Below are 23,858 nucleotides of genomic sequence, written 5' to 3' on the forward strand. Positions count from 1 at the left end.
CTTTCTTTCTTTCTTTCTTTCTTTCTTTCTTTCTTTCTTTCTTTCTTTCTTTCTTTCTTTCTAACATTACCTATAATGACACAGTACAATTTTTTGGAATTGGGTGAGATTTCTTGAATTGTGTTTGTCTAAAAGAAACAGCTTTTCTTTCTTTTCTTCAGCCATAGTGAAATTCCTCTTGTGTTCTTCTCTGTGGCTGTCCTGGCCCTTTATCTAGTCTTCAAGTCCTGCTGTGTCCTTCCTTGATCATTCTGTCCTTATTGCCCATGTATCACATCTCCTGCATCATAAAGACAGCACACAGAATTCCTTGGCTTCCAACCTTTCCCTTCCTGCATCTACAAGAACATCTTCCATTCTGAGGACAGGTGTTTGCCAGCTCGGTCTCCTTATCAAATGCCCATGCCAGCTCATTTCTCTTACAACGACTCAGTATGCCAGCCAACCAGTGCTGATTAAGATGGCTCCTTGGAGCCGATGGGAACCTGTTTCTCTGCTTCTTCGTGTGTAGTATCTCAATGTCAGCCTGGGTCCATAGTAGCTCTTGGGGCTCCCTCCACCTATCATGCTAATATTGTGGGCAGAAGGAAGAAAATTTCGTGGTAAAAGGCAGAATTCCTCAAGCCAATTATATCAAATTAGAGTTCATGTAGCCAAGAAAAAAAAATGATGTGCCAACTGGGTGGCACCCAGGAACTAGAGCAGTTCCTGAGAACAATGGTAACAGATAGCATTTGAAGAAATAAAGAAGAGACACACAGAAAACAACTTAGTCAAATGCAGCTTAGTCAAGGGCCTAGTCGGGTGGCTCCAGAGCCTCCTGAACCCAACCTTTACTATGACTGAATTCATGCTGGTTTAAGTTGGCCCACTGCAGGAGCAATCCAAATCAATGGCTTCCTACCAATGTCATCTAACAGCAGGAAGGATAATGTACTAAAGACGCTATCAGGCAGCCCTGTGTGACATTTCCGCTTATATTAGCAGAACTCATTGCCACTGCCACATGTCTTTGCAAAGGAAGTCAGAAAACACGCGTTTTTATGAAACATGGTGTCATTATTTTTTCCTCCCTAAGAACCACATGGCCCTGAGTTCTGTCACTAAACACAAAGTACAAGTGAATCTTGGGAGACAAGTAGCGCATCAGCTCATGAAGGAAGCAGGGAGTGAGGATGAAAGAAAAGACATAGGAATCAGGATTCGGGGGTAAAATACGTGACATACTCCACAAAGTCTACAAAAGGGGATGCTTACACAGGATGATGGGAACCAAAAAGAATAGCATGTCATCCAGGGACTAGCTAGGTAGGGTGCCAGAGGGTCTAGGGAGAGGGCACATGGGAGACAAGTAGGGGGTTGCCACTTACGAGCTTTGGTCACACGCTCTGCTGTCATAAAGTTGTTTTTAATGACTTTTTAATTAGCCATTTGTGCACTTATTTCTCACCAAGCTTGCCAGGCTTCATGCCCACTCCCCGGGGTGATTTAATCTATCACTATCTTACCCACTTGACTATATTTTGATGTTTCTTCTGAGCTCTAGACTCAATTTCTAAATGCTCCAGAGTCATCCCAAGTTCAGTATGTCCAGGTCACATGTTCAGTATGTTCAGGATGCTCCAGGTCACATATACAGCCAACAGAGCTCTTGGCAGTCTCCACCCAACTCTGTTCTCCAGCAAGATCATGGTCAACTCATCATCTCTTGACCTAGGAATTTGGAAGTTCACCTTAGATTCCTGTCCTCTCGGCCACTTCCTGTGCCAGTCACTGTGCCTGGTCATTTTCACCTGATGCATTCTTGAAGGCCCCATCTGCCAGTCCCACAGCATACTAGGGTAGCTGACCATCATCTCACCTGAAGAAATGGGCTTAAGGTTATGTCCCTAGTACACATCTCCCTCCTGTTCCTCCTCCACACAGCTACTAGAAATATCTTTTTACATTAAGCTGTATGTCAGTGTTCTTTGGTTTTGAAGTCCACCTTTGCATGGTACCTTGGTAGCAACAGAGCTGAAAAGTAAGAGCACACAAGGTCTTGAGAGTCAGGCTGTCTTAGCTGGACCCACAGTGCTGTCTTCTTGACCACAGGGAAGTTATTTAACCTTTTCACCTTGTAGAATTCAAGGGATAGAACACTAATGGGTCTTAGGGGAGCTGTGTAGATGAAGGGAAATAGTACCTAACAGTGTTCAGAATCTGTCTGCCGTACAAAACAGCTTCAGCGAATATTAACCATTTTGTTGCCAAGATATTAGTCCAGAGTCACTAGCATGATGTCTAAGTCTCCATGGTCACAGGCTAATCGAACCTTTTCATTGTTTGTTGTATCAGCCTTCTCAGTGCTCACCGAAGGTTCCCCCCTCCCATACCTCCAGATGTAAGCACACCAGCCATTTTCTTTTTTTGTCTCCAACTTTGTATCTTTGCTACCGTGGTTTTCTGTGTAATCTGATGCAGCTACATCTGAATACTTGATTTGATTTAGCTCGGTTGTAAAGTTGAGAGCACTGGGGATGGAATACGGAGATGAAATGTTTCAGAGTGCACATTTGCCTATGTATGAATACTCAGAAAGTTCCTGCAGACAGAACAGCAGGTCACTGGGTACAGCTTGGCTTTGAGCAAGCACCACAGGAAAAGGCAACAAACAGTGGAGGCCCAGATAAAACCTCGGTCTCAGGTTTAATGGCATTGGCTTAATGTATATCAACAATATCTAGCACCAATGTGAGGCCTCTGCTCCAAAATCAAAGGTCACCACAGTGGGCGGAGGTGGGAGAGGGGGTTCAAGTTAAGTGCTCAGGCCAATGAAACATTAAACAAGTGCACCTGCATTTTCGCAGCAAATAAATCCATTGGGGATTTCACGTTGCTGTGGAAACAAAGGGAGACAACAGCTCAAAAATACTTGTAAAGCAGGGAGGGATTAGAGTATCCAGGGAAATAAGTAAAAGGTTTTGTGTTTCATTCCGAGTTTCAGGAGGACAGCTACAAAATTAGGTCTAAACATCCTTATCCTGCAAATAAGGAGCACACTGCCAATTTATTGTGAGCAAGAAAAGAACACAAAACTTTTCACATTGCTTGTCAATTCTGCTAGGCGCTCACTCATTAATTTTTATATTTTTTGCTTGTGTGTGTGTGTGTGTGCACATGCATGAGTATCATGAAGAAGGCAGCCAGCCAAAGTGAGTGATTTAATTAACTGGCTTTATTAATGCTTCTCTTTGAACAAATAGATAACGTAGAGGAAAAAAATAATTACCTCACATCCATCTAAATGTTTCAATTTAATTTACTAAAACCTCTGCTTTCAGAATTGTTCAAGACAGTGAAAAAAATATTTTTCAGATGACAATAAATCCCACCTCAAGATAGATATGAGACAAGACTTGCTATTTCACAAGTCAAAGGACAGGTCAGATTTAACTCAGTCTAAAAGGTATTAGATAATAGCACACAATTAACGATAAAATGCTATCCATGGGAGGTAAAGGTTGGGGGTTGTTGTGAATTTCCACAACTGGAAGACAAAAGTATTGAAAACCAAGTCAGAACAAAGATTTATTATAAGCACAGAGGACAGTAAGAGAATCTACCAGTTTTTCTCTGGAAAACAATTAACTTTCTTTAATGGTGCACATATATGTGTGACTTGCGCATGTGCAAGCAGATGTATACGTGTGTGTGTGTGTGTGTGTATGTGTGTGTGTGTGTGTTATATGTTTAAAACATGAGAGACTTTTGATACATCTCAGGGTATTTGTTTCATTTTTTTTTCAGCTAGAAAACATACCAGTGGCTGCATGCATGGCCACAGAGTTGTCAGTAATGTCAAATTCTGGCTGTCAGGGAGACTAAAGAGAAAGAGAGAGAGAGAGAGTCAAATAAGAGGACTGAGGGGAGGATTCTGAGCACATGTAGGAAAGGATGAAGGCTTGTGGGGGTGAGGCAGAGGCTAAAGCTTTCCCCTGACCCTACTCTCTAGTTTGGGGGACAACCTTTCCTGAGTCCACATTGGGTGATGAGCCAGAATTCTCCTGTTCTCATTAGTCCCTGGAGCAACTGGGATGGAATCTGGAGAAAGGAGACAGCGAACAGCCCTCACAAGCCTGACCTGAACCCAGCCAGCCTCTGTGAGTGACCTGGGTGCCCTGTGATGTCTCCATAGACCAGGCAGGGGATGGGCATGATGGCCAAAGCCATGGTCTGTAGGGAAACATCTGGAGATTAAGAATGGTAGATGAAATACTTCTGCACCACAGATCTAAAGAAACTACAAATCCTTACTGAAAAAAAAAAAAGATCACATTTGGAAAATGATGAGAATAAAATTTAGGAGTCCAGCAAATACCAAGAAGCCATTCATTAGACAAGCCAGAAAAGCTCTGTACACAAGAAATGCAAAACACAAGGCATAAATCAATCAGGCTCTCATGATGGGACTAGAAGAGCCAGTGACATCACTTCTGATGATGAAGAAGGGTTCATATTTAAGAAGGGTTCATATTTTGGGCAAGAAGTGGCCATTAGCAAGGCTTTATTAACACCATATGGGCTGGCTTCCTCAGGCTTGGCAGTTACTTCTTGGGATCCATTCTTAACTGGTGATAGGTTCAGTGTGTGGCTTAGTGGGAATTTTTTTCTACTAGGTCCAATTTATATGTAAATACTGGGACCAGAATAATGACCTCAGCTCCATAATGTCAATGATGGCATGATAATTAGGCTTGGTAGGCACTAAAGTAATGATGTAAGTTAGAAGCTATACGATTTCCTGAGAATTAGAAAATGTGGTTTGGAAAACAAAACCCATAAACTAGTTTACCTACAATGAACAATTATAGCGGGGGTGGGGGTGGGGGTGGGGGAGTTGTTCCCTTCAAGATATGTCTGTCAACTTTGAGGAAATGTCTATATAAACAGTTCCTAAACCCAGCTGCACTGCACAATTATTTGCAGCCTGTCAAACAAACATATCCCTGGAATCTACTCTGTCCCCACTAAATTGTAATACCAGGAATTTGGGGCCCAGAAACTATATTTCTTCAGCCTTCTCACCCCCATCCCAGTGGTTCACCTATGCAGAAGTATAGTCTGGAGCTTCTACTATCAGTAGCTTACAGAAAGATCACCCAACATCAACCCTAGGTCTAGGAAGTGATTTGTGGTATACAATCTTAAAATAAAATAAGGAAATTCAAAGTTTCTCTTTTTTTTAAAAAAACTTCAAATGCCTTACTATATTGGTAATTTTGGATCATTTCCTTGAAAAGAATTATCTCCCAAGTACTATAGTTAGAGATAAACATGCTCTTCAGAGCCATTTTATTCAGTAGATGGTCTAGTCTAGTCTGGCTTTCACACAGTGGCTCACAGAAGTCCCACCACTCAGAGAAGATGGCTACCTGCCACAGTTTAGATCTTAGATCTTTCCCAGGGGCCACATGCTGAAGGGTCGCTCTCCAACCTGAAGTGCTACCAGGAGGTGGTGGAACATTAAAGAGTTGGAGAGGGAAGGGGTAAAGGGAGGGAAGGGGAAGATGGAAAGAAGGAAGGGAGGAAGGGAGGGAGAGCGGGAGGAAGGAAAAAGGAAAGAAGGAATAGAAGGGAAGAAGAAAAGAGAGAAAGATGTAGAAGGAGACAGGCTGGCCAGATCCTAAGGAACAAGTTTTTGGAGGTTGGTCAAAGCCCTTTTCTCCTTTTCTTGGCTCCCTGGACACCATGAGGTGACACCTGTACCACCACAGGAGGTGCCCCTGCCTGATGTTACCCTTCACCAAGGCTCAGAATGATAAAGCCAGAAGACCATGCACTCAAACCTCTTCACCTATTACTCCAAATAAACCTCTCATCTTTTTCAGGAGATTTTCCTCGAGCGTTGTGCCACAGCACTGACCAACAGTGCATGCTCCACCTGTCACTTCTACTGAGGGGTTCCCAAGCCTGGGTTTTCAGGCCCACATCTTTCTGTGCCTCTCCTACAAAGTTCTAGCCAACATCCAGTGGTAAGAGGGGCTCAGTCTGACATTCCCTTATTCCCCTCCGAGCACCTGTATGTAGTTCTGGATGTATCGAGATAAAGAATTCAGCAGGTACTAGACAGTCCTTCTGTGCTGCATCAGCCAGAGAGTCCTGGCTCTTTCTCAGACATCTCAAATAAGCTTTTCTCCAAACTGAGGGGCCTTTACATTCATCCCCAGGTTTCTGACTTGTTCCTGACAGACACGAGGGTCTACACCTCACACAGGCTCCAGGAAATATTGAAGGTGCTGGACAGGAGATCACAGCTTTGACTTCTGACACAAAGAACAAATAATGAACTGTATTTGTCAATGCACCTTTCTAAATCTGAGTAATACTGGAATTGACTTTGAAGCCTAGTTATCATCTGTTCCCTGGAGGCATCCCAGATCATTCTTTTCTGACAGCTCCGAGTTTAGTCCTGCTGTGGGGCTGTGGGGGTCATGGGAGGCTGAGCCACTGTACCTAGCATGCTAACAACACCACAGCTCCTCTCATCCCCAGCTACCAGACTGACCTGGGTCTGGGTCCCTGGTGATCTCTCTGTAGTTCCAACATCACAGTAGGGCAAGATGCAACCTGCCCTTACATTTCTGTTTCAAGTGTCTGCCTGTTCTCTGGGCTCTAGGGAAGTTGATATGTGCATGCCTTCATCCTGCTTTCGTCCTGGTGTGAACAAAGCAACCAGGGAACCACATGCCCATCTGTTCCTGTGACAGAGACCCACAGGACAGGACACTCACAATCAACTTGCTCATGGGGGTTGGCTCTGAGATCAGCAAGCAAGCATTATTATTAGTCACCTAATTAGTGACAGGCCACACTGAAGGTTTCAGATGTCCTCAGACAAACATGAAAAATGTAATTAGGCTTCTGGCCTTAGGCTGGCTGCTGCCAGTGCCCACAGCTGGGCCAGATACTGAGTGGAACTGTGTCACCTCATAACAGGGTTATAGTTACTTAAGAGTCAGCTGCAAAAACTTCCTGGTTCTGAGCTATTCTTTACCTCAGTTTGTTCAACCAGATGAAGGATCAACGTCTAGGCTAGGGAGCCTAGAGCTTTGTCCTTTTCATGGGTTTGGGGTTTGGGTTTTGTCGTTGTCGATAATGTTGTTTTAAGAAAGTGTCTCATTCTGTAATCCTGACTGGCCTGGAACTCAAACGATCTGCCTACTTCTGCTTCCTGAGTGTGGGGATTAAAGGTGTACACCACCACGACTGACTTGGTTATTTTTGAGCAAATTTTTCTCAGTATTAGTAATAGGAGCAACAGTACAGGCTTGATGACACCTACCAGCACCTCCTGTGAATTCTAGTGTGTATTTGTCTTATCATATAAGGTTCATGGTGACACCTCCTAGGGCTGTTTCCATTCGATATTATCCTACAGATCATTTCTACATTTTTTTTCTAGTGCCATCTCTGGCTCTTCAGGAGATTTATTTGCCTTAGAATTGACTTAGGAAGGCTTTGACATTAATAGAGAAACAGGGATTGTGCAATATGAGAAAATATCATGAGATACAGAAGCATAGAGACAGCCATAACGGAACAGGATAAAATAGTAACTACTTTAACTCAGTGAGCTGATGCCCAGAAGAGTGTGGAAAGTCCATTCCTGTGAACAACTGTGGGAGAAAACACAATGAATTGGGATACTGTGGGCCAGAGCCTGAGGTGACAGGCGACACCTATGCCCCTGGTCCACAGACCAGGCAGTGACTAAGAATAGAAAAACAAGGGTTGGAGAGATGGCTCAGTAGTTAAGAGCACTGACTGCACTCCCACAGGTCCTGAGTTCAAATCCCAGCAACCACATGGTGGCTCACAACCATCTGTAATGAGATCTGATGCCCTCTTCTGGTGTGTCTGAAGACAGCTTCAGTGTATTCATATATAATAAATAAATAAATCTTTAAAAAAAAAAAGACTGAAGAATAGAAAAACAAGACAGGCTTAAATACCCAGCTCCAGTCTCAGCACCTTTTGCTGGCATAGCATTTCCATATTTCTTTGTAAAAACAATTTTACAAAACCCAGTATATTCAGAGTATTGCATCTGGGCTGCCGGTAGTGGACAGGATGAGCAATAAAAGTCTATTTAACAAGAAAATAAAGCATGCAAATAAGCCAGCATAATGTGACCATTCTAATGATTCATAGAGTAGACTTCCAATCACAGTTATTCAGAAGGTAATGAGGGCCACTAAATAATAGGACTGAGCAAAAGGAGTTGTGATTTCAGGCCATGAATATTCAATCCTGATAACGAGGCTCAGACACATCTTCGTTAACTAAAGCAGAAACCATTGTAATCCATACATTTTGGCCAATGAGAAAGAAGGTGTTTTTTTAGTTTTGTTTTTGTTTTGTTTGTTTGCAATTCTTGTACTGTAAAAAATCCGTGCTTCAGGATCTGAGGAATTCCTCGCACATTTTCTGCATCCCACTGGCTGTGAAAACATTTTCCCTGCCCTGCAGAAAGCTGACAAGATGCTTGAAGAAGTGATGGGTGGTGGAAGGTCAGGTGAATAATGTGGATGAGGCAAGACTTTGTAGCCTAATTCATTCACCTTTTGAAGTGTTGCTTGTGCCTCATGAGACCGGGTAATTATGGAGAAAACTTGGGTCCCGTCTGCTGCCCAATGCGGGCTGCAGGTGGTACAGTGTTCAGTGCATATCACTGATTTTCTGGGCACACTTCTTGTAATGAATGGTCTCCACGGAGTCAGAAGGCTGCAGTGGATCAGAAGGGCAGTAGACACCACATGGTGCCCAGCACCATCATTTGTTGCACATTTGGCTTCGAGAAGGGCTTTGGAGATAAGTTGAGACAGTTGTCATATTCAATCCAGTTCTTGTTGCAAGTCACAACCCAACTGGAAAGTGGTTCATTGTTGTTCTATAGATTAAGTCAGGATGACAGTTCAAAATGACAGCTTGAAAAAAATTCATCATGAGCTCCTGAGACGTGTGCTTGGTGAGTTTTTCCACTCTCTCACTTGGCTCCAAATGCTAGATATCACATGGCCTCTACTGAGCTCTTTGGCAACTTTTCAGGTAGCTCTAAGAGAATCAGTAACTGTTCTCAACTGGCCCCAGTCAGTTTCCAACAGCGGCCATTGTGCTCCTTGTCTTCCTCTGATGCACCTCTGGAACCACTGCACTGCCTGGTCATTAGCAGTCCCAAATGCATGGTTGATGTCCATTGTCTCTGTCACTTTAAGACCCATATTGAATTTGAGTAAGAAAACAGTTCAAATTTGCTTTCAGTTTAACATCATTTTCATAGAATAATGTAAACATGACATAAACAGAAAGTAATGTTATTGGCAAAAGAAAAACTCATGAAAGTGACGAATAACATAACCACATTTACTTAAGAATTCATTCCACTCTCCAATGACAAATCTCAATAATGCAAAATATGTAACCACTTTTGGACCAGCCTAATATTAACAAAAAGGACAATTCAAGACAACACAACACAGATACAGAAATTCTCAATACTTTGCAAGCCAAATTCAAGAACATAAGACGCTCATGCACCATGACCAAGTTAGTTTCATTCCAGAGATATAGGTATACTTCAGCACACACAAATCAATACTTGTATGGCAGCACATAACTATACTTAAAGACATAAATCACATGATCATCATCAATAGATGCATAAAAGACCTTTGACTAACTTAATATTACCTCACGATAAAAGCACTCAAGAAATAAAAGGAATATATCTCAGCATAATGAAGGCTGTATATAACAAATCTATAGTCAACGTTGAGTTGAATGAAAAAAAAAGAAAGCCTTTAAATTCAGAAACAAGACACACTCTGACTACTCTTATCCAACACAGAGCTTCAGATCTTATCAAGAGTAAGAAGAGAAATAGAAATAAAAGCAAAAGAAATAAGAGAAGAAGCCAAATCATCCCAATTTGAAGACAATAAAATCTGTTCTTTAAAACAAAACCCTAAAGACTTCACTGGGAAAATCTTAGATCTAAGGAACACGTTCAGCAAATTTGCAGAACACAAAATCAACATATAAAAATCAATAGTTTTCCTATACACTGGTAATGAAAGAAATGAGGGAGGTGGAAATAGCCATTCACAGTGTCTTAAAAAATAAATACTTTAAGAAGTTAAAGACCTCTGCAATAAAATCATTATTTACTTACTCATTTATTTACTTAGTGAGTGTGCATGTGCATGTGTGTGGAATGCACACACATGTGTAGTCACAGACCAGAAGAAATGTTCCCTGTCTTGTTCTATCATTCTCCACAGTGGAGCTGGGCCACTGGTACCCAAATCTCAGGGATCCCCCTGTCTTTGTTTCCTCCCAGCTTCCCAGTGCTGATGAGACAAGTACATAAGATGACACCTGGCGTTTTACGAGGACGTTGAGGTTTTGAAATCAGGTCCTGATGCTTATGTAGCAAGCACTCTTACCCACCAAGCCATCTCCCCAGCCAGACAGCAGAAAGTTTAAAACACTGAAGAAGGAAATTGAACACACTAAAGACGGAGAGACCGTCCGTGCTGATGGATTGGCAGAATAGATATTTATGAAATTATTGAATGTGATCTACAGATTCAATACATTTCCCGTGACAATCCCAACATTCTTCACAGATCTAGATAAATAATCCTAAAATTCCTCGGGAGACCAAAAAGACCCTGAGTAGACAAAGAATCCAAACAGAAAGATTAGTGCTGGCAACATCATACCTGCCTCAGATTATACTACAGAGCTACAGGGCCCCAAATAGCATGAGGCTGGTACAGAAACAGACACACAGAACAGAAACCTAGAAGTCCCAGAGGGATGAACTCAAGATGCTCCAGCCACCTGACTTCTAACAAGGAGTCAAAATCTACATTGGAGAAAAGATAAGTTTCTACAACAAATGGTGCTGAAAACACCAGACATCCACATAGAGAAGAACAAAACAAAATTCACATCTCTCACCCTGCACTAAAACTTAATTTGAAGCAAATCAAACACCTTACTGTAACACTCAAATTTCTGAAACTCTTAGAAGAAGATAGGGGAATGCTTCAAGATGTAGGTGTAGGCAAAGCCTTTTCAAAAAGGACTCCAGTAGCTAAGGAAATTATAGCAAGAGTTGACAACTGGGATCCTATGACAGTAAAAAGCTCCACAGGCAAAGCAAACAGCCTACAGAATGTCAGAAAAATCTTTAGCAACCACACATCTGACAGGAGATTAATACCTATAATCCATAGACAACTAGAAAAACCCTTAATACCCCCAAAAATTCAATAAATAGATGTGCAAATGAATAGAGCATACGGTTCTCAAAAAAAAAAATAAGAGAGTCCAAAAAAAAAACACAGAAAAAGTGTTTAATCTCCTTAGCCATCTGGGAAATGCAAGCTAAACCACACTGACGTCACATCTACACAGAGTTTGCTACCATCAAGACTAGAAGTGGGAACAGGTGCTGATGAGGTTGTGAGGAAAGAGGAAAGCTTATTCACTGCAGAGGGGAATGTGAGTTGGCACAGTCACCATGGAAACCAGTATGGAGGTTCCTCCAAGACCTAAAGCAGAACTACCATATGCTCTGACCACACTGCACCTGGGGGTGTACAGCCAAGGACTGTCACCACCACAGAGATGCCCTGCGCATCCCTGTTCGCAGTTGCCTTATCCACACCAACCAAGATATGGAACCAGCCTACACGCTTATCCACAGATGAAGGGATGAAGGAAGTGTACCATAGAGACACAATGGAGTTCCACTCAGTCTTAAAGAGGACAGAAAGTATATCATTCACAGGGTAAAAAGATGGAACTGAGGTATTCAAGTTAAGCAAAATATAAGCCAAACTCAGAGACGAATATCATGTTTTCTCTCACACGTAGAATATACACACATGTTTATAAACACACACATGCATATATTCATGAAATGAAGACGGGAGAGCTATGGGCTAGGAGGGAGGGACTAAGGGGAGGAGTAGGAGGAAAACAGAGGGGCAATGGAACAGATAAAAGATAAAGTATCATTTTTTCTTTAATGTGAAATCTAGATTTAACTACACATACATGTGCACGCACATGTGAAATGAAAGCAGAAGGGTGACTGGAGAGAGAAAGGAAGCCAATGAGAGGGGAGGATGATGGGAGCGCACAACATGGGGCAGATATGAGGAAGGTAGACTGATGCAAATGCATGAACATGTCATAGTGGAAGCTGTTGTTAATACCCTAACCAAAACATCAGTAAAAATAAATAACAGATAAAACATGGAGTTTCCCCCAAATGGAGTTAGAGTCTTGTTGCGTATTCCAGGCCTGAACTCACTATATATCCCTAGCTAGCCTGGAACTCTTGGCAACCCTCCTGCCTCAGTCTGAGAGTGCTGTGATTGCAGGCTGAGACACAAGTCTTTTAGTCTTACTTTCTTTGTGAGGCAATGCTCTTGCTCTCTGGTGTAGACGGAGGTTATCTAATTGTCTCTTGATTGGGTCAATAAAGACTTGACTGGGTCAATAAAGACAGCAGAAGCCAGTCATTGGGCAAAAGATTAGGTGAGATTTCCAGACCAGGCAGGAAGAGAAGGGGACAGCGAGAACTGGGAGCCGGACCAGGAGGTGGAGCAGATAAGAAGCTGCCGTTATGTAGCTCTCTGGGGGAACTAATAGTTTGTAGCCTCTGCAGGCAGCTTCAGAGGCCAAGAAGGATGGAGCAAGATATTCTTTGCTCAGCCTTTGAGTTATCTGGTTAGTTTTAAAATATAAACGTCTCTATTGCTTTCCTTCCATGGGGCTAAGGGAAGCTGGATAAGATGGCCACTGCTGGCTGGTCAGAGAACAAAGACTGGAGAGACTTGGAGAAGCTAGCCATGGGAGCTGGGTGAGACAGCCATTGTTGGCATCTGGCAAGGAGGAACAGGCTGCACTCTTGGGAATACAGGTGGTGGCTGTTCTCAGAGCATAGATCTTGGGAAAGTGATAGCTAGCTGTGGGGGCTGACTAGACTGCAGGTGAGCAATGCTGTTCTACAGAGCAAGCATGGTTTATAAAATTACATGCAATACCCTGGGAAGGCTCCCTGGTCTCACTGAGATGCTCTTTGGCTGGAACTAGTCTTGACCTGATGACTGATTCGTGCCTTTTAATCTGGGAACAAGGAGTTCATTTTAACCTCAACTAGTGCTGGTCAAATTCCTTGCCTAGGGCTACAGAACCTGAGGGTCCCATGTTGTCACACTACACCAGCACAGATGACAGAATGGCTCTGGGGCCACATGCTTCATCACTGACTGACAGTAACTGGTAGGCCAACTCCCAATGATGTTCTTTCTCCATTTCTCAGTGAATGAAGTTATCAAGATCTTACTAGGGCTGGGCGGTGGTGGCGCACGCCTTTAATCCCAGCACTTGGGAGGCAGAGGCCGGCAGACTTCTGAGTTCGAGAGTTCGAGGCTAGCCTGGTCTACAAAGTGAGTTCCAGGACAGCCAGGGGTACACAGAGAAACCCTGTCTCAAAAAAAAAAAAAAATCTTACTAGGAACAGTGTTGACAAGAAAGTCAGTCAAACACCCAGATGTCCCAAACTAAGAGCTTTCTGTCCCAAAGAGCCAGGCAGTGGTTGGCTCACTATCCCATTTGAACCGCAGCTTAAGAAAAACACTGGATGTCCTGAGCATTGTGAAATACATCTACAGTTACCAGGAATATGCCTTCATGCCTGTCTTTCTCCAATCAATCTTGTACACACAATCAATCTTTTATGACCAAAGCCAGCATTTTCTTCCTGTATGTTCCTGTTCCAAGTGGACTGTTCCCTCCTTTCCTAGATCAACTGCTGACTCTCACAGAGTCCCATGCCTTGGCAGAGCAGGTAGGAGAGAAGGCTAAACCACCTGGGCAGAAGGAGCTATCACTGGCCCTTTCTTGGTTTTCCTCCCAGTTGCTTCCCCACAGTGGCCTCAGTACTCTGATGCAGAGGCCTTGCAGAAGGAAACAAATCACCTGCACTGGTCTTCAACTTGCATGACCTTGCACATCCTCCCTCATGGGACTCCTGGCAGCTGCAAAAAGAGCTGAGAGCAAGGTTTCCAGTTCCTTCACCCAGTGCTGGGGGAGCCACTAGGCCAGGCCCAGGAGGAGGCAGCAAGCTAGGGTGCTGATGAGTACATCCAGATAAACACCTGCCATGCCATCTGTTATTGGAGACTCTAGAGGCCATGCCATAGGAAAGATGAAGGGCTATCTCAAGGCCAAACAACCAAAGACATGAGGCTATGTACCCACAGACACATGGAAGCTAAGCTTCAAATAGAACTTCATCATCATCATCACCACCATCATTATCCCCAAACAGGAGTGGTAGCACATGCCCCAAATCCCAGCAAATTAGAAGATGGATGAAAGAGAATCCTAAGTTTGAGAGCATGCTGGGAAACAGTGAGAGTACACCCATTATATTTCTTTTTTTTTCAAATCTAGCCCCCCTAACCCCCTGCACTCTCCCATGGCCTAGAACATACTGGGTGCTGACTTTGAGCAAACCACTTTAGCTCTCTCAGACCACCCAAGCACTGGCAAGGCTGAGCCATGCTAACGCTGCTCTAACAGGGGGAGAGAGTACACCAGCTGCTTTGGAAGGAAGAGGTGTGTACTTTGCCATTTCTTACATGGTAAGGATGGAAGAACAAAGAGTGTCTGTCATATCACAAGTTGACAGAACTCAAGGGAGGCCTGTCCTGGGCTTCAGGTGGACTCCCCAGAAAAGTACATGTTAAGTCTTTCGAGTTAACGAGGCAACCAGACAAGACAACTTCCCCACCCTAAATCTTGCTTTGAAAATTCTGATTTAATCCTCATGGGTAGGCAGCATTTGGTAAAATGCCTTCAATTTCATTGCAGGCCCAATTGTGTATAAATTTAGTTCAAGTGGCAAGTAAACCAGGAAAGTGAACTATGCAGTAAGTTACTATGGTGATTGCTAATTTAAAATAATTAGAGAAAATAATGAGAAAACTATTTCCTCTCTCAAGGATTAGAGATCTGTAAGCTGATACCAGTCTCCTTGAGAACATAATCTCTATAATGAAGACTGAGAATTTCGAGTGCTTTAAAAAGGTCTCTCCAAATGGGGAATTTAATCAACCCAGTACTTATACCAGAACTTATATTTGTTTTTATTGAATCTAAGTCAATTCCATAAAAGGAAAATTACATGTATATATCTTAATGCAATCATTTTAAGCAGAACATTATAAGCATTACAGCCATATTAAGATTTAAGATCTGTTGATAACCATTTCTTGACTTTCCCTATTTCTTGACTTTCCCACCCGACTAAATCATCACTCAGTTATGGGCACAAGGCTTGCTGCCCAGGGTCTTGGGAGCAGGGAATCAGCAGGCGAGGTAAACACCCCAGCTACAGCGCAGCACCCACAGGGAAGCCCATGCTCACAGTGCTCCTCATGACTTCATTTCTGCCATGAAATGCTCCTAAGTGATTACAGGGTTGAAGCACGTGTACTCGGCTGTGAACTTCAGTCACAACACACAATGCATTTCTGATTAACTTAGGTTATCTTCTTCAGAGTTGAACAAGTTGGCTAGAAAGCTAAACAGTAAACAGGTTCATTCCCTTTTCTGGTTAATGTGCCCTCAGATGAGCAAGCTGTCCAGTGGAGTTGGCTCATCTTACTGTTAGCCAGACACAAGGATTTGTTGGGGGGACCCCAGCTAACTTCCCAGAAACCCCACTCATCCTTTGGGACTTCAAGAGGAGTCGTTTGAGCTGGATTTTCCTGTCTCCCTCTGGCTTTTGAGCTCCCACATACACATACAGGAAATAAATGTAATAAAAATTTGCTAGGCATGGTGGTACACACCCTTAATATTAGCACTTGGGAGGCAGAGGCAGGCAGATCTATGTGACTTTGAGGCCACCACCTTGACCAAGGCTAGATAAACTATGAGTATATGGTGTAATATGAGTATATGGTGTGCCAAGTGCATTGTAGTACCTCAGGTCACAACCTCTACCCACTTTGGAGGTCCTGATTCTGTCTGCCTGGTGTGGGTTTTAGGGGTCTAAATCCTTACTAAATACTTGATGTTATTCTTATGGTCACCTCGAGGAAAGTGAATGCAGGTAGAACAGGATAAACAGAGGCTTTCTGGAAGGGGTCTGATGGCACCAATTTTATGCATTTTATGCCACACAATCTTTACTGAGGTACTCAAATGTGCAACTGAGGCACATAATAGTCACAAACGACACAAAAAAGTGATGATAGCTGTGATCCAGTGAGTACTACTGACAAATCATCCACACAGCTCTGCAATGGGTTGGCAAACAAGCTCCAAGTCTGTTTTCTTAAGTGGGGAGAGAGTCCCCTGTGTCAAACAATTGGAAAGCATTACTAAACCAACCCTTTTGCAGGTAATCAAACCCAATAGTGGTTGTGCAATTAAAGTTAAAAAAATAAAATGTACAAGCAAAGAATTTTTATTTCTCAAAAATAAACACATAAAAATGACTAAACGGAACGAAAGAACTCACCAAAACACCAATGTCTCTAGGAATGAAATTCCAACACTGGACGCACCGACTACAACAATTCTGGCGTTGACAGTGACTTTTGGTTCTAACGTAAGTTTTCTGTTGGTGTGGTTCAAGGCATAACTCACCTGCACAGAAACAAAGAGAAAGGAAAACTTAGGAAAACGTAACTGAGTCAGCGCCCCAGATGAGCGGTTACAAGGTGTTATTAAACCAACCCCTTGCAGGAAATCAAGCCCCAGTAATGGCCATGCAATGGTCACAGAGAAGTGGATTCAAGTGTTTTGGAAATGAATGCCGTGCTGGAGGAAGGGCTCAGTGCAAACAGCACTTGCTGCTCATCCAGAGGACTGCGGTTCAGCTTCCAGTCACACCTGGTGGCTCTAAGCCTCCTCTAACTCCAGTTCCAGGCAATCAGTCCTCTTCTGGGCTCCACAGGAACCTGCTGACGTGTGTGGCTCACATAAACTCACACAGGCACACACATATATATATGAAATGTAACAATATAGTAATTTTCCTAGGCTCTGTCACAAAAAAAAAAAAGAGTGAATGTTTTTGTCTTATTGATAGTTTATTAAGCCCCATAGTCCTATTGATAGAGACGGTGATGTAAATAATCCTACATCCTTAGGCTTTTCCACTCACTAACTAACATCTAAGATGGGGATGATCCCCCTGTGCAGTTCTAGTCAGCCTAGGAATATGGAGACAAGAAAAAAAAGTGTGTGTGTGTGTGTGTGTATGTGATTTTAAAGTTGGAAGCATCCAGCCTCTCCATAGTTAATATCACTAGTGCCTCTCAGCATGGTTCCCCACCCCCACTTTTAAGTTGACACCATGGATTTTGGAAGAGACTGGGCCCACATCCATCTTAAGAAAGGGTCTAATGAATCCAAGAACACATCAAAACAATCATCCATCATGATCAAGTAGGCTTTATCCCAGGAATGCAGGGATGGTTCAATATTCAGAAATCCATCAATGTAATCCACTATATAAACAAACTCAAAGAAAAAAATTATCATCTCACTAGATGCTGAGAAAACATTTGACAAAATTCAACACCCCTTCATGGTAAAAGTCTTGGAAAGATCAGGAATTCAAGGCCCATATCTAAACACAGTAAAAGCAATATACAGCAAACTAGTAGCCAACATCAAACTAAATGGAGAGAAACTTGAAGCAATCCCACTGAGATCAGGGACTAGACAAGGTTGTCCACTCTCTCCCTACCTATTCAATATAGCACTACAAGTCCTAGCCAGAGCAATTAGACAACAAAAAGAAGTCAAAGGGATACAAATAGGAAAGGAAGAAGTCAAAATATCACTATTTGCAGATGATATGATAGTATACTTAAGTGACCCCAAAACTTTCACCACAGAACTCCTAAGCCAGATTAAAAAATCATCAGCAAAGTTATAAAGTCAACTCAAACAAATCAGTAGCCTTCCTCTACATGAAAGATAAACAGACTGAAAAAGAAATTAGGGAAATGACACCCTTCACAATAGTCACAAATAATATAAAATACTTGGTGTGAATCTAACCAAGCAAGTGAAAGATCTGTATGACAAGAATTTCAAGTCTCTGAAGAAAGAAACAGAAGATCTCAGAAGATGGAAAGATCTCCCATGCTCATGGATTGGCAGGATTAATATAGTGAAAATGGCCATTTTGCCAAAAGCAAACTACAGATTCAATGCAATCCCCATTAAAATCCCAACTCAATTCTTCACAGAGCTTGAAAAGGAAATTCTCAAATTCATATGGAATAACAAAAAACCCAGGATAGTGAAAACTATTCTCAACAATAAAACAACTTTTGGAGGAATCACCATCCCTGACCTCAAGCTGTACTACAGAGCAATAGTGATAAAAACTACCTGGTATTGGTACAGAGACAGGCAGGAAGATCAATGGAATAGAATTGAAGACCCAGAAATGAACCCACACACCTATGGTCACTTGATCTTTGACAAAGGAGCTAAAACTATCCAGTGGAAAAAGGACAACATTTTCAACAAATGGTGCTGGTTCAACTGGAGGACAACATGTAGAAGAATGAAAATGGATCCATTCTTATTTCCTTGTACAAAGCTCAAGTTCCAAGTGGATAAAGGACCTCCACATAAAACCAGATACACTGAAACTAACAGAAGAGAAGGTGGGGAAGAACCTTGAATACTTGGGCACAGGGAGAAAGTTCCTGAAGAGAACACCAATGGCTTATGGTCTAAGATCAAGAATTGACAAATGGGACTTCATAAAATTGCAAAGCTTCTGTAAGGCAAAGGACACTGTCAATAGGACAAAACAGCAACCAACAAATTGGGAAAAGATCTTTACCAATCCCACATCTGATAGAGGGCTAATATCCAATATATACAAAGAGCTCAAGAAATTTGACTCTAGACAACCAAATAACCCTATTAAAAAATGGAGTATAGAGCTTAACAAAGAATTCTCAACTGTATATTCTCCAGCTGTATATGCAAGGGAGGATAGCCCTGTCGGGCATAGGTGCGAGAGGAGATCCTTGGTCCCAAGAAGGCTGGATGCTGAGTGTGGGGGAATTCGAGGGTGGGGAGGTGGGAGTGGGGGGTTAGGTGGGGGTACATTCTCATAGAAGCAGGAAGAGAGGGATGGGATAGGGGGTTCCTGGGCCGTGGGGGGGGGGGTGAAATAGGGTAAGGGGATAACATCTGAAATGTAAATAAAATATCCAATAAAAAATTTTTTAAAAAAGAAAAAAGAAAGGGTCTAATGGACAAATCACATAATCTTAACCCACACTCTACAATTTGGCCCTGCATAAACATGTGACCTGAGTTGGTCCAATCAGAGTGAAGCCCAGGCCTGTGTATGACTTAGGAGACCAGAAGCCTTCCTACTTCCTACACAGCCCGAGATGCAGACAGGAGGACAGGAATGGCAAAGTCATCATGGAGAACGCCATCCTGGGTTGGAACTCCATGAGGACCACAGGGAACTAGATTTTCATCCACTTCCTGAAGCCCACATTCCCTTTGGATTCCTCAATGGCATATGCAATGAGTATCAGTTGCATATTACCACCATGTGCTCTGTAACACACCATTCCAAGATACACTAGCTTAAAACTATCATTTGTTCTCGCTCATAACACTGTGGGTTAACGATACACGTGCTGATCTAAGTCTGATTCAGCTGCTGCTGTCTCTGTCATGCAGATTCCTGATCAGCCTTGCCTGGCTGTCTGCCTGCACGTGTGAACGAGACACACACACACGTGTGCGCACGTGCACACTCGCACAATAGATGATAGGGAGATAGATACATAGATTGATGGTCTCCTTTCACTGATAAATTACATAATCCTAACTCCTCCTTACTTGATGATTAGCCTAGTACGTTAAACATGTAATCTAAGGTTAGCCTAATCAGAGTGAAGCCCAGAGCTGTGTGACTCCACAAGGCAGAGATGTGAACCCCAAATGTCTACCTTATTCTCTGCCCCCACCCCACTTCTGATAAGAGACAGCTGGGGCTTATTCCCAGAGTAGCAGTGGTATAAAGTGTGAGAAGGGCAGGTGAAAATCAGCGATGCTTCCTGTTTCCAGGACAAATGAATCATATTCTGCAGTCCGACACTCAGTTGGGTAAAGTTACGCATCTCTGACAAAAGAACATTACGTTATAAAGCAGAGGTACAGCCTGGGTGGGGCGGCAGGTGGGAATGACCAAGCTCACTCTGTCTCCTCCATCATTCAGTTGCATATGCAACTGAAAAATTCCTAAGTTGATACATTTCCTATTAAAAAGTGTAATTCTTGATATAAGCATCAGTTATGCAAGACATGAAGTTCTTATGCAAGACCCTGGTTTGGGTGGATGGTCCAGGATTCCACACACTCACTGGTCTACTGTACTCAGTTTAATTTCTGAGACAAACAGGCTACAGGTCCACTTAGCCAGTCTTGGGTTGGGTGGTTCAGGGAAGTGAAGGTAGGAAATGTGGAGGTTGTTATGTTATGCATCTCTCCTTGAAGGTCTAATTAACAGATCTGAAAAGATCTGAAAACGATCTGTTAAGATCTGAAAGCACCTTAACAGAGGTCAAAAGCCAAGCTTCCCTTCCATTAGCAGGTAGGCTCAGATATTTGCCTCACCTCCGTGGGAAGTGTAAACTAGCACTGAACCATAGGCAGTAATGAAATTCCCTGATAAAGAATTAGACATCATTCATGAACCGGCTCTAGTATCACAGATACAAAGGCAGACTGAGCCGAGCAGAATGGCTTTTGTTTCCCTATACAATAGCGTTAACACCAACAGCTGCCAGGCCTCAGAAATCACCTTTCTAGCTGCTAAATATGCAGAGTGGCTTTGGGGTGTCAGAAGTTACTGATCAGTACCAGGTAGGGGCGGTGTCTCAGGAGACTGAGCGTGTATCACAATGTTGCTCCTGTAAATGCAATTCTGTCTCCAGGTTTTGATTAAAAACACATTTGTTCTCAGATAGAATTAAAGTTCCTAAAATAAGGGGGCAGAGAGGTGGGGTGGCATCTTTTAAAAATTTGTAGATGCAGTTATAAATGCCTGGAGATTTTTCTCTGTCCAACATACAAGCCTCCTTCGGTGACAAGTGACAAGCTGGTGAACCAACTCCCTTTAAAGGACCTGTTTTCCCTGTAAGCAAGAAGCAGGGTGTTGCTTAGAATCTTTCCTTTTTGTTTCTTCAAACTGTTCTGTCTGCATGGGGAATAAAACAGGTATGGTCAGGTGAGGTGCCGTTCATCTGTTAACCAAGACACAGGAGCCTAAGGCAGGGGGACCACGAGTTCCAGGCTGGACTGGGTTACAGGGCTAGCCCCTTTCTCAAGAGAACCAAACAAAACAGATAAGGAAGTGGCCTGAACGGTGCCAGTTGGTGTGTTTTTATGATGAGCATCAACCCCACCCATCAAAAATGCCTCAAGAGTAGGAGATCCCTTGTGGGGCCTGACTACCTTAACAATGAAGGTCAGGTGAGTCGTATCTACTGATGCTAGTTTTATTTATTTATTTTTTTTAAATATAGTCTCATGTAGTCCAGACTGGCTTCAAATTCACTATGTAGACAGACAAGGGTGCCATTGAAGTTTTGGTCCTCCTGCCTTCACCTCCCAACTGCTGGGATCATGGGTGTGTGCTGACAAAGACATTTTTATGTAGCACTCAAGAGAATTCAAGTCTATGTGCCTGCTAGGCAAGCACCAACTCAGCTACACGCAACCCCATGTCTTATATTTCAAACACAGAACTCAGACATGCCTCATAGTCTTTTTTGGGTTGGTTTGGGTTGGGATGTTTGTTTGTTTGTTTGTTTGTTTCCCTATGTAGTGCCATGGCTGTCCTGGAACTCACTCTGTAGACAAGGCTGAAATAGTTCAATAATAAACAGAGGGATCATGGGCTTGTTATGTACGTAACACAGTGAAGGTATGGATAGGAAGTCACATTCTTCTCTCTTCATTATCTCATACTATTTCTCATTCTACTTTTCTAATGCTCCTGAGTCAGAATCTTAGACAAAGGGATAGTTGCCACCATTGGCATGACCGTGGACTCCAGCAGGAAGGACTAACCACAGGCCATGATGCATATAGTAGATGGTCTTTAAAATCAACATTGACTTTGGCAGTGACTTTAAAACATGAACTTTAAATCCCATCCCAGAAATAGAAAAAGAAGTAATAATATGGGAGCAGTTAAGTTATTCCTGAGCTGAACTTGGAGGTGTGGGAAACACACAGTCCAGGCAACTTGGGAGCTGAGAAGGGCTGAGATACAAAACTGGGGGGAGATTTATCATTTCCCATGAGTGTCTGAGCATAGCAGACTGGCTGAGAGCATGATAAGGTGGTGTGTGTGTAGTGTGTGTGTGTGTGTAGTGTGTGTGTCTCTCTGTGTATCTGTTACCATGTTTCATAGGTCATGGCATCTGTGTGGAAGTCAGAACACAACTTGCAGAAGTCTGTTCTTGTTGGCATTTACTGTAGGCTGTGCCCCAGTTACCTAGCAACAGCCAGGTGTGCCTGACTCACTAAAAAGGATTTGCTTGCCCTTCCTCTCTCTCTTGCTCTCTTGCTCTTGCTCTGTCCCTTTGCTCCTGTTCCCCATCTCTCTCCATTCCCCTCTCCCCCCTCTCTCTCTCCACATGCTCATGGCTGACTTCTACTCCTCTCTTCTCCTCTCTTTCCTCCCTCCCTCCCTCCTCTCTCCCTCTCTCCCTCTCCCTCTCTCTCTCTCTCTCTCTCTCTCTCTCTCTCTCTCTCTCTCCTTCTCCTTTCTCTGTCCCCACTCCCTCAACTCCCCTCCCCATACCTTGAATAAACTCTATTCTACCTTCTATACTGTGACTACCTTCTATATGTGACTGGTCCCTCAGGGGAAGGGATGCCTCAGCATGAGCCCTCAGAGGCACCCCCTCCCCCACACCATACCTTGCCTCCACCAAACATATTCCTGTCTCTCCTTATCTTTGTATAAAACACAACAGTTCTAATCGTCTCCCACATAAGTCCGGGAAACTGAACGTGAATCATCAGGCTTGCTGGCAACTATAGTGCTCACGGGTTTTATTTGTTTTCTTTCTTTCTACCATGATCCAACCTAGACGTCTTTGCTCTGTAAGGTTGGAACTTCTTTTGTTTGCTGCTTCTGCATTATCTGTATTCACCCTTCTGGCCCCTACATCTTGGGTCACTCAGGAACTGGTGAAAGCACAGGTACTCTTAACTTTGCATTTCATAAGCTTCCCTCCATGTATGTATGTGGTGTTTGTGTGTGTGGCAGGGTGCTGGAGGGAGGTGAGGGGTATGTGTGTGTGTGTGTGTAGTATTTGTGTATGGTCTGTGAGTGCGTTTGTGATGCTTTGTAATGCGGCAGCATGATCTGGCAGGAGGGGATACTTTAGTGGGCCCATGGTGAGGCATCCATCCCTCCTCCCCGGGTACCAGTCATATGGCAGCTATGGTATAAGATGAAGTTTATTTGGGACATTAGAAGAGAGTGGAAGCAGAAAAAGAAAGGGGACAAAGAAGGAAAAAAAAGAGGAGAGAGAAAGAAGAGAAGAGGCTGAGAGGCTGGTCAGGAACAAGTGGAGGGGAGAAAGGGTGGGGGTGGGAGAAGTCAGAGAGAGAGAGAGAGAGAGAGAGAGAGAGAGAGAGAGAGAGAGAGAGAGAGAGACAGAGAGAGAGAGAGAGAGAGAGAGAGAGAGAGAGAGAGAGAGAAA

At 43.2% G+C, this 23,858-nt stretch overlaps 1 protein-coding gene across 1 annotated transcript in view; it reads right to left on the reverse strand.

Moving 5' to 3' along the window:
- The window catches only part of Cfap61 (cilia and flagella associated protein 61), a 273,504-nt gene that overhangs the window by 117,061 nt on the left and 132,585 nt on the right, over nucleotides 1-23,858 (reverse strand). The window contains exon 18 of the mRNA XM_028756974.1: nucleotides 16,598-16,725. Coding sequence (XP_028612807.1) covers nucleotides 16,598-16,725 — 128 coding nt within the window. The remainder of the gene's footprint in view (nucleotides 1-16,597; nucleotides 16,726-23,858) is intronic.

The sequence above is a fragment of the Grammomys surdaster genome, unplaced genomic scaffold (assembly GCF_004785775.1).
Source record: "Grammomys surdaster isolate TR1022 unplaced genomic scaffold, NIH_TR_1.0 129, whole genome shotgun sequence".
Lineage (NCBI taxonomy): Eukaryota > Metazoa > Chordata > Mammalia > Rodentia > Muridae > Grammomys > Grammomys surdaster.